This window comes from Cibotium barometz, chromosome 12 (genome assembly GCF_041138505.1).
Source record: "Cibotium barometz isolate CiBa-2024 chromosome 12, ASM4113850v1, whole genome shotgun sequence".
Classification (NCBI taxonomy): Eukaryota; Viridiplantae; Streptophyta; class Polypodiopsida; order Cyatheales; family Cibotiaceae; genus Cibotium; species Cibotium barometz.
In genome coordinates this window covers 4,766,217-4,777,917 of record NC_141057.1, presented here as the reverse complement: position 1 = coordinate 4,777,917, position 11,701 = coordinate 4,766,217, and the positions used below count along the sequence as shown (strand labels likewise).

Genomic DNA, 11,701 nt, shown 5'->3' with positions numbered 1-11,701 from the left:
TACCTGTAGCCTCCCATAGACATGGTCTTCGTAGGACCCCATACATCTGAATGCACAACATCTAGGGCATTTCTGCTCACAAATCTGTCACGTGAAAATACATGCTTTGTTTGCTTTCCAAATTGGCATGCTTCACATATTTTCTGCATACCTTCAACTTTCAACTTTGGCAGCCCTGTCACAATTCCTTTAGTCTGCAGCATAGACTTCATTCTCTGCACATTCACATGTCCAATTCTTTTATGCCAAATGTCTGTGTCTACAACAATTCTTGAACCATTTGCAAACATCGCAGCACTTACTTCAGGCATGTTTACATTCAATGTAAACATTCTGCCCACTCTGTTGCCTTTTGCAACCAACCTGCACTTGTCTTTAAATTCTTCAACATAACAACCATCAGGGTTAAACCAAACCTGCAAACCCTGCTCAATCATTTGGCCAACTGAAACCATATTCTTTGTTATGTTCGAAACATGAAGTATATCTGCAAGGTACTTCACTTTGCCATCCTGCATAGACAATGGCACATCTCCAACATGGGCAATTGGATGAGCAGTGTCATCCCCTGTTTCCACAAAACCTAGTCTTGCAAGGTTTTTCATCTCCTTGAACCACTCCGCATGACTTGTCATGTGGTTCGAAGCACCTGAATCAACATACCATACATTATCTTTATGTGCTACTTCAACATTTTCAGACATGGCATTAACGACATGCTGCATAACAAAGAACCTTTCATTATCCTCATTGTTTCTACTCAAGGATGCATACTTGTTTTGCTGTAATGTCCCATTTTGCATGTCAGCTTGCTTCTTTTAACAATCTGCCTGCACATGTCCAGGCTTACTGCCGCAAATAAAAGCATCCACGTGTATCATTATGCTACCTTTTTCAATTTCCACGACCTCTTTGACTCCCCCTGTCTCTGAATTGGCCTCTTCCACCCGCGTGTTGTTGTTGTTGTGAATTCTGGGACTGTTGTTGTTGCTGCTACTACTGGCCATAATTTTGATTACCTATTTGGCCACCTCCTTGGCCGCGTCCACGGCCTCCTCTACCTTGTCCTCTTTCTGAACTTGTGTAGAAGGCCTATTGCTCTGAACTATTTTTGTTTTGTGAAGACTGTTGGTCTTCACCCAAGCTTTTCTCTTCTATAATCAACATAGACACCAAATCTGTGAAATTGGGAATGTTTTTTTAGAGTCTGAATAGACGTCTTGAACGCCTTGTATTGTGGCCCGAGACCACGTAGACAGACTTCCACCTTATCATTATCATCTACTGAAATGCCAATAGATACAAGGGATTCCACAATACTCTTGATCTTCAATAGTCATTCATAGACATACTCTTTTTCTCCATAGTATGAAGTTCATTCTTCAACTGTATCTTTCGTGCCTTGGTATTCATTTCATAGAGTTTTACCAAGGTGTCCCACGCCTCCTCGGGGGACTTAGCATCCTGTATGTGCCCAATCATGGTGTCCTGTATACTGATAGAGAGCTAATATATAACTTTTCTGGCTCCTTGGTTCCAATCCTTGAACTCTTTCACATCTGCAGAGCAGTCAGATTGATCTCCGGTATCTCCGGTGCCTCTTCATGCTCACCTTCTATATAGTCCCAGTAACACTTTCCCATTAGGAAATTTGTCAGCCTGAACCTCCAAGCATGGAAGTTGTTCTTATCAAGCTTCTCAGCAACAATCTGGTTTATGCCATCATTTGACATCTTGCCAGACACATAAATTTACCAGAAATAGTACTCTGGTTTGTCTTGCACAAACTGCTATATTTTCTGCAGCGATATTGTACTACACTCAAATGTCACAACCAGTGATCTCAATGTGCATACATACACCCAATGACAACTATTAACCTCCTTGCAGCACACACAATGTCTGCACAACCAATCTGTCTTCCTGTAGCTCTTAAAAAATAGAGTTCTGCAGAGAATCGATGACTTAGCCATAGTGCTCGAAATCGCCTGCAATCTGAAAAACGGAGGTCGTAACGCATCCGAAACGCTTTTTTGGCCCTAAATTTTTTGTCCGATAGTGGTGTAAGTGTGGGGCCTATTCCCCAGGCGGGTCAGTGTCCACTGCCTCACTAGATGAGCTCGATATCTCAACACCCTATTCACTTGTATATTTCAACAAAAGATAGTTGCCTTGTATGCACAATGGGGATTGGGATAGTCGTAGTGATTGCACTTAACACAATGCATTTTGCTCCTCACTTGTAGATGCATTAAGGATGTTTGTCTTTGAAGGATTTCATCCTCTCTTAGAGATGTCGATTGAAAACTTTTAAGCAAGGCTGCATAGAATTCAGGAAAAGACAATTTCAAGATCGATCTTTCTTTTGCTATTGCTTCACTTAGTTTAGATGAGGAGCCTCTCACAGCATGATCACCTTCTCATCATGTTGTCATCTAAACGTATTGCTTCTTTACAACATTGATCAAATGTTTCTGGATTGGATACAATGATCAAGTTGTGTAAGCTATTATTCTTGAAGCCCATCATGAAACATTTCTTCAATTGAGAATCGTTTAATTTTTTCAATGACTCACATCGTGAGTCCAAGAGCTTTATCCGAAGGATAAAGTCTCTAATGGTTTTGTTTGGTTTACGCTCAATTGAATAGAGTTCTTTTGTTGCACTCCACCGATCACCTTGTCTTGAAAAGCCATAGATAAAGGCTATTTTCCAAGGTTCTGAAGTTGGTCTTGATCACTCGCATCAATGTGATGAACCATTGACTAGCTTTTTCCACTGACCATAGGTTCAACGCATGTACCTTGGTGGGGCAGTTGGGATTTCCAAAGGCTTCACATGTATCTATGTTCAAATATTTGAATGAACAAGATTTGTTGCTCCGTCGTATTTGGCCATGATTTGGAAAATCTGTACGGCCGTATTTTTGTATGAGTCACTGAGGCCGAATGTGAGTGCTCTTGTGGGTAGGGACTCACTTAGTCCTTGACCAACGCCCCTTCCTACATTAGTCAATATGTCCAAGGTGTGGGCATCTAGGGGTTGAAAAGAGTTGATACCTATAGGATTTGTGGAAATGTTAGGTAAAGGACCAAAGCACAGTGAGATTAAAGTGACAAGGGGTGAAAAACCCAATGACACTCTTGTTGTTGGCATGGAAAATGGTATCGGGAGTTACAGTTGGGGCATAAATCTCAATGGCTCGAAGATGTGCCATTGGGTTCAGTCCATGTGTGAGCCTCGGCAATCTCTCTATCGTTGCCATATCTTGACATTAGTAATTTCTCCTTTAATGAGTAAACACATGTTTTTTTTTAACTTTTTAGATTTTTTCATAGCCCGTTACAGCCTCAGGAGGCCTAGCGTACTCTTTGTTGGGTCAAATGAGTGTCTGTTTGCCCCTAATTAGCTTAGACACTACATGCACGTGAACGACCTCTTTGAGGTATTTTTCAGAAAAGGTGCATGCTAGTAGCTTCCTAGATGGAAGAGAAGGTCCTAAAACCTATTTTCCATCGTTGTCTCAAGACAAAAAAAAAAGTTCAAGAATTTTTTTCCTGTTTTGCAGCTCGTTTTTTAAGGTGTTCTAAAAGGAATTTGGAAAAACTCTCTATGAGAGAGTTGTAGTATTTTTGGAGTACTACAACTTTGCCTCTCAAAGTCATTCGTGATTTTGTGGTTTAGACCCTCAGAAAGTAACCCGAGGATGGTTTGAAGTAGTTTTCGCGCTATTTTTTATGATTTTAAGTACTTTTCGAGCTATTTTTTGTCTCAATTTTCGGGTCGAATTTCGAGTCTACTAGTCGGAGGCCAAAATAATCGATTTTGCCTTCGGACGATCAAGACCAAATTTAAAGAGCTCGATGTCGGCTTTTCGATGAGCACTAGAGCACCTTCATCGGATTCACAGTTTAGGAGAACGAGCCTCCAAACAGGGCTATTTTGCAGAGAGCAGTTCACGGCAGACCCCTTTTCGTGTCGTGAACTAGTGGGTACAATTCTCGACGTGAAGCGAGCTTCACGAATTTTATCAAATTTGAAAAAAGAAATTGGAGTGTTTCACGCCGTGAGATGCTTAGTGTTTCACGCCATGAAATGCTTAAGGTTTCACGCCGTGAACCGGACTTCACAGAAAAATTAAATTTGATTTTATTTTGGACTATTTCACGTCGTGAAATACTTAGGGTTTCAAGTCGTGAATCGGACTTCGCGAAAAAATTAATTTTGATTTTTTTTGGCGTGGACTCCTAGGATGTCAACCCTTAAGGCGTGAGTGTAGAAACGCTTCACGCGTAAACCTATTTTTGAATTTTATCAAATTTGAAATTTTTTTGGATTGTTTCACGCCGTGAGATGCTTAGTGTTTCACGTCATGAAATACTTAGAATTTCATGCCGTGAACTGGAATTCATGAAAAAATCAAATTTAATTCTTTTTTTTTAATTGTTAAACACCATGAGATGCTTAGTGTTTCACACTGTGAAATGCTTAGGGTTCACGCCATGAACCGGACTTCACGAAACTTTATTTTTTTTGTGCGGACTCCTAGGACGTGAACCCTTAAGGTGTGAGAGTGCAGAAACGGTTCACGCGTGAACCAATTTTTTTTTTTTTGGCAGAGACTCCTCGAAAGTAAATCCTTAAGGCGTGAGTGCAAAAACAGTTCACGCATGAATCAATTTTTATTTTTATTTTTTGTGGAGTCTAGTGGAAAATTTTAATTTCCTTGTTTGGGAGGAAAATTTTTTAAATTTTAAATTAAAGAGATATGGGCATTATCCCAAAAAGGCAAGTGGAAATAAAAAAAGTCAACCTTTTTATAACACCCCCTTACACCCTTCATAAATGACCCCCAAAATAATGGACAATTTGATAACTCATGGGCATCTACTCATTCAATGCTCATTAGCCTTAATGAGTTATGTAAAAAAAGTGATTAAGACTCAATCAAGGATTAATCTTTTCACTGATGTTTCCCTCTTTTAGATGACTCAAAGGCTCTAATTAATCCCTAATCACTAATTAATTCACACAATTGAGCAAATCATTGGATAGAGTAAGGAATTTTTGAGCAATGTGCATCAACTAGTGTGTAAATCAATATATAATTAGAGATTAATCAGACTCTTAATTTTGGTCTCTTCTTTTAAGGCAAAATTAAGCAAAAGAGAGTCAAATTCCTCCAATTGATGAAGAAATTGATGTAATCATGTGTTTTGAAGCATATAGATGCTCTTCTAACACTCAAAAACACTGATTTCGACTACTTATATGATCAATTTGGACCCCAAATAACACATTTTCTCTTTTTTTCTCTTAAAGTGGATTAAACACCTTTAATGACAAAAACCAGTCAATCAAGAGAAATTAGTCATTTTCAAGAGTTTTTTAATGTTTTTGAGAAATTCTTTCAATGATTAAGCTACTCCTAATGGTTGCTAACACTCTATTGCATACAATTCCAACAAAAAACACACAAATTAAGCTAAAATTAATGATTCTAGTTCTATGTTTAACATTCACTAAAAATTACATTCTATTGCATTGTTTGATGCAATGGATACAAGCTAAACCTAATACACTCTATGTGCAAGCCCTAAGAACACAACAATAACAAAAATAGCAATTAAGCTGAAAATTAAGCAAAAAAAAAAACATTCTTTTCAAAACAAACAAAATGAGCTATTTTATACCAAATCCACATCTTTTTCATGGGAAACCATTAATCAAGACAATGGGCAATGGGTAATACATAGATTAGAGCTAGCATGCATTAGGGAGAGAGATTAGCAAAAGCAAGACTCAATTGCACAATGGAAGAGTATGTTGTATTATATGAGAGAAATTCACTTATATACATGGCTATAAGTGTTCACACTCACTTAAACTTTAGGCTCATAAGAGGCCTAATGCTATTACAATGACTACTCTCATAATATATCCATGAAATACATCACTTGGGACTTCATCCTATATGCTACCACACGCTCTTGAAGCGAGAATCACCATAAATACTTTGTCACACCATTACGGGTGCCCGTCCAAGTTGTAGATTTGGACACCATTGCTTGATGTAAGATAATAGTGGTAGCTCTTGTTAACCCTAGGAATGGGTTGACATCCTTCAGTGTAGGATTCTTCCTAATCACACAATGGCATCACCATCTCTGTGTTGTGGGCCTTCAAGGTGATTGTATTGCTAATGAAGCATGGTTTTGCATTGGTAGCACTAGTCCATCCCCATCCCAAAAGCATTGGTAGTACTAATCCATCCCCATCCCAAAACTATATCTGCTTCCAACACAAACTTAACCACAAAGAATTTTCTGTTAAAGGAGGTTAGATTGCATGTAAATTGTATGTTCAAAGTATCCCAAACATGTCATATTCATGTCCTACATAAAGGGGATCCACTTAGGATGAGCTTATAATGCAGCTTGACCTACTAACTCTCATAGTTCAAGGGTCGTGAGATTATGTTCAAGCCATGGGTAAAGTTGAGCTTGAATTGTGTTAATAATTTCAAAGGCTTTAAATCCTACATCCAATCTTCAAATATTCGAAAGAGGGTTAAGTTTAAGTGCTGGGGTTTTAAGCTCCATGGGGTTAGGTGGTGAAGGTTTCACTTTTGGCAGCGGCTCCTCTTCTCATCATAAGAGCATTGTGAATATACTTACTGGGTGCTCTAAGAGGTGATAGTTTGCATTGATTGGTCAATTGAGTACTAAGAACTACTTATCTATAGGCCACCCAAGATAATTTCTTCAAGGTCATCAGGAGTAACTTGGAACTCCCATTCTATATCCACACCCTCAAAAGGAGGAGAGTGAAATAACCCTATATTTCCACCTTGTCAAGAGTAACTTGGAACTCCCATTCTATATCCACACCCTCAAGCAGAAGAGTGAAATAACCCTTTATTTCCATGTATTCCCCATTAGCTTCTATCACTTTAATGTGTCCAAGTGTGATTGTAGGTTCTCCCAACAAGGATACCCAAGTTTCCCCGGATATAATGTTGTGACTAGCTTTAGGACTAAGCATTGCTTGTTTCCATTCAACATTTCTTCCAATTATAGGGAAATCTAGCCAAACTTAGATAGGCTTTTTAAAGGGAACCATGGATGTTTCAGTTTTCATTTCCCATTTACTTTGAGATGGATGCTTGGAATAATCATTCTTTGATGTATTCCTAAAGAGTCAGTCTAAGGCCTTATTTTCCTCATTTTGAATCTCAACATTCTAATGTGGTGCTTAACGTGAACAATGGCACTGAATAACCCCTTACTATGTTTACTGGGGATTGTTATTAAGAAGCGTGTGAAGACCTTGGTGGAGGTTCACATGTGGCATTAGAAACCCACTTGATTTTATCAATCTCATTCTCAGTCAAACACTGACTTGCAGTTCATAGATTCTTCTTTTGATCTATCTTCGCTCGATTGCTTTTGGTACACCATGCCCCTTCCTCTTGAAAAGGGAATTGGTACACCTCTTTCAGGTTGGTTTTGGGAAATTCTCTTAAGGTTAATACGATATGGATCAATGTCAACTAGAGACCCAATCAACACCTTAACAATTTGGAGCATGGTTTTTTGAGCGCATTATTTTCTAAGGCTCTTGTTTTTATCTTAGGGTCTGTGGCGTGTCACATCTTAGTGCTATGATTTGACTTTCACTTACACTAGATGAGGTGCTAGACCTTATTTCTTCATTTGGTATGTCTTGAATCACTAACAGGTTTCTATTATTCCTTCCCATGTGACGAGATTGAATTTTCTTTTAAGGACTTGTAGAAAATGTCACATATATTGGGTCCTTAGAGTCAATGCTTATGCATGGTGTTGCCTTTTCCTCCTTTGAGCTAGCTTAGAATCTCTTCAAGCATCTTTCCCTTCCTAAACTCTTCGTATTGTTGTGTAGTTTCGGCATTCTTGGGTTTACGAGGTTGTACCTCTTTTTTGGGTTCTTGCTTCAAGACAGTCTCCTCTTTTGCAGGCTTTCTAGATTTTGCTCGCACCTTGGCTTGTAGATGTGTGAGCACATTTAGTGGAACTATGGACAAATGTCCATTTTGGATATTTGAGATATTGAGTGCTGGGTATTGTGAGCTAGCTTGCAATAAAGAATCTCTCCTCCAACAATCTATGATCGATGGCACATTGTACACACATGGGTTTTGTGGTAGTAGGAACTATAGATGCATTCCACATTGGGTAGTTTGTAACTTTGTATGGCTCACAACAATAGGAGAATAGCATTGTCTATTTAACTGCTTCCATGGAGGATCGATAGATCCATCATATTTGCCTGAAACAACCTTATAGATCCATCATATTTCTCCTTTTGTGTGTGTGTGTTTTTTTTGGTTTCCTTATAGCCCAAAACAACCTTTGTATGATGCCTGGTCAAAGAAAACATTCTCTATAATCAACCTTAAAGAGTGTCCATTCCCTTCCAGTCACACTAAAATAGTGTAGTGTCAAGCGATGGATATATTATGAGACTAATCCAACTTAAAAAATATTTATCTGGACTCTAAAATCCATATACTATAGCGAGCCATATAATGTTGGTTATTGCAAGGATTTTAGAGTCGAGATAAATATTTTTTAAGTTGGATTAGTCTCATAATATATCGATCGCTTGACACTACATTATTTTAGTGACTGGAAGGGAATATTGATTATAGAGAATGTTTTCTTTTAATAAGGATGCATGAGATAGAGGTCTAAAAAGCGAATTTGAAACATGTTCTTGTACTAAGGATATTACAATATTTAGTTTTAAATTACAAACATTGTGAATTTCATAGCTTTTTTAAGATTCTTGTTGGAAAAGTTTGTACAATTATCTTTAAAATACAGATTTTTTCCCTTAGGGAGATATTGCTTGATCTTTTATTTGATGTGTAGAATTAGTCAAATCCCTAATGATCTCCAATTCATGCAAAAGAGCTAATGGATGACTTCGTGAGATTGACTTGTATCGTGTATCATCGTACGTAAACCAAATTTATGTATGTAAGGGTTTAAATAGGCTACTCTCGGATCCTAGTAGTGTATGGGCGCTAGTATGAGACTTTAGACCAAGGGCCTTTTAGTGGCCTACTAGTGTGCTATAGTCTCATGCCACTCCAAGCTAGAATTTGAACACCCCCCTCTAGTCTTAGTAATCACAAACATACATAATTTGTACATAGATGAATCGAATTGGCAAGTGGTACTCTCCTTTTTTTTTATATATTATAAAGCATTTCTAGTGTAGCTGAGATGAGAGTTCAAGCTTTATTCAAAGCGATCGAATAAGAAAGAGATAGGTAAGAACAAAGGAACCAGCTGGTGGCCTCATGGGAAATTCGAAAACGCTATTAGCGAATCTACGTTATGCAAAACGGCCTTTACAAAGATAATATCTGTTGTGTTTGTTTGTGTTTAAAGAGTATGATTAAGGGAATCTCTCGCCTGTCATATATGTGACTTTATTATTGCTTTTATTTGGCGATAGAAAGAAGAGGCAAGAGCAAAGGAATAAAGAGAAGGAGAGTAGGATTGGATGCTGGTGGGAATGATTGTATTATATTCCCCTCTCCCTCTGTGTGTGTGTGTGTGTGTGTGTGTGTGTGGGGAATAATTGCATTCAATTATTATAAGAAGCTCGATTTGTAGCGTGAGATCGGCCTTCGTACTTTCTCTGCGCATCTAGTCTCTCACAAAACTGCAATTAATTGCTGGTCCCTGCACAATGGGTGCTGCTCTGTCCCGTGTAGGTGCAAAACTGCAAAGCATTTTGTGTTGGGCTTCCAGGATCCTCTCCAAGAAGCCTCAGCAATCTGTGGACCTTAGCGAAGCCACCCAGATGTTGCGAGGGAAATCGACCGAGGAGCTTGTAGCAGACGCAAGGGAGAAACTGCGCATGGACGTGAGCAATCACTTCAACTTTGCAGTGGTTGGACAAAGTGGAGTTGGGAAGTCTAGTTTGATCAATGCATTCCGACAGCTGAGAGACAGTCATCCAGGTTGGTGGGATAATTAATTACATATACGTAATATTTATATCTAATCCAGGTTAATTGGTGAATTCTAAACAATATATAATCCCTATGCCCAGGTGCTGCACCCGTCGGCGAGACTGAGACAACATCGATAATCAAGAGCTACGCCCACCCTACCCACCCTTACATCGTGCTATGGGACCTCCCGGGCTCTGGCACTGTGCTGCAGTCCGAGTCCTCTTACTTCGAAGACAACATGCTCTATGCTTTTGACTGCATCCTGGTGCTCTCCTCGAACCGTTTCATGAAGATAGACTACGAGATCGCAAAGAAAGCCATGCAGTACAAAAGGCCCTGTGCTTTCGTGCGCACCAAGGCAGACCAGTCGCTGAAATCGATAGCAGAAAGGAAGGGGAAGACGATGCGAGAGGCAAGCAAGGATCTGAGGGTGCTGGTTGATGAGAGCTTTCAAAAGGGTTTGAAGGATGCGGGGTTCTCCCCACTAGAGCATTTTCAGCTGTTTATCGTGAGCGCATGGGCGTTCACAAGACGGGATGCGTACATACTTCATGATGCTGAGACAGGCGAGCCTGACATGAGCTTGGAGAACATGGACGAGGATCAACTTGTTGTTTTTGTCACCAACGCCGCAAGGTCTCGTCTCCCCCGCCTCGGGCCGACGGATACTTAAATGTCTACTGCCTACTATTATTCTTATTATTATTATTATTATTATGACGTGTGATAAGTTTGCATATTCTTCTTCTTCTTCTTCTTATTATTATGCTGGCTTAATACATAATACTGCATATACACGCTGAATATAATTAAGTTATTATTTCATCTTATATATATATATATATATATATGTATGAGACTCTTATTGGCAACAAATAGAGGTGGTATTTATAAAACCTCAAGTAGTTAGACACTCTCCACCATTGTTCACTTCTTATTAGAATCAAGTAGTACCAGACACTATCCATCGTTTACTTGTTATTAGAATCATCAACTGATTTGCACGTGGATGCATGTGGATAGAACACTCCTTGAAATATCCAAGTCAATCTCACACACTCGCGTGCAGACTCTAGAGAATCTATAGCAGTAATATATTGTTGCATCATAGATTGACCAAGGGTTGCTCTATGAGTCTAAGTTTATGAACTCAAATTAATTATAGGGATTTCATAACCAATACAAATGGTTTGGGGGGTTCACTATATAAAATCCATGCATAGCTTGGGACTCTTCCTTACTTACGAAGAACTAATGTGTTTTCTTTTGACTACTTTTTTAGACCCCTTATGTAACCATTATTTGGGCTTAAATTTTCCTTTTCTATAAGGACTTCATAACCAATATTGCACTTGGGGGTTCCCTCTATAAAATCCATGTATAGCAACTGATTTGCACGAGGATGCATGTGGATAGAACACTCCTTGAAATATCCAAGTCAATCTCACACACTCGCGTGCAGACTCTAGAGAATCTATAGCAGTAATATATTGTTGCATCATAGATTGACCAAGGGTTGCTCTATGAGTCTAAGTTTATGAACTCAAATTAATTATAGGGATTTCATAACCAATACAAATGGTTTGGGGGGTTTACTATATAAAATCCATGCATAGCTTGGGACTCTTCCTTACTTACGAAGAACTAATGTGTTTTCTTTTGACTACTTTTTTAGACCCCTTATGTAAC

At 38.9% G+C, this 11,701-nt stretch overlaps 1 protein-coding gene across 1 annotated transcript; it reads left to right on the top strand.

Annotated features, from left to right (window-relative positions):
* The first annotated feature begins 9,657 nt into the window (after window positions 1-9,657).
* Window positions 9,658-11,117, top strand: LOC147632972 (uncharacterized). The gene is made up of 2 exons (XM_086805972.1): window positions 9,658-10,018; window positions 10,111-11,117. Exons 1-2 carry the CDS (start codon window positions 9,745-9,747, stop codon window positions 10,683-10,685), a joined length of 849 nt encoding a protein of 282 aa, XP_086662098.1. The 5' UTR covers window positions 9,658-9,744; the 3' UTR covers window positions 10,686-11,117.
* The last annotated feature ends 584 nt before the right edge of the window (window positions 11,118-11,701 follow it).

What these genes read in the sequence shown, in the direction of transcription:
- LOC147632972 (XM_086805972.1), top strand. Translation starts at nt 9,745, where the DNA reads ATGGGTGCTGCTCTGTCCCGTGTAGGTGCAAAACTGCAAAGCATTTTG. An exon ending in GCTGAGAGACAGTCATCCAG is followed by an intron (nt 10,019 to 10,110) that starts GTTGGTGGGATA and finishes CCCTATGCCCAG; the next exon opens with GTGCTGCACCCGTCGGCGAG.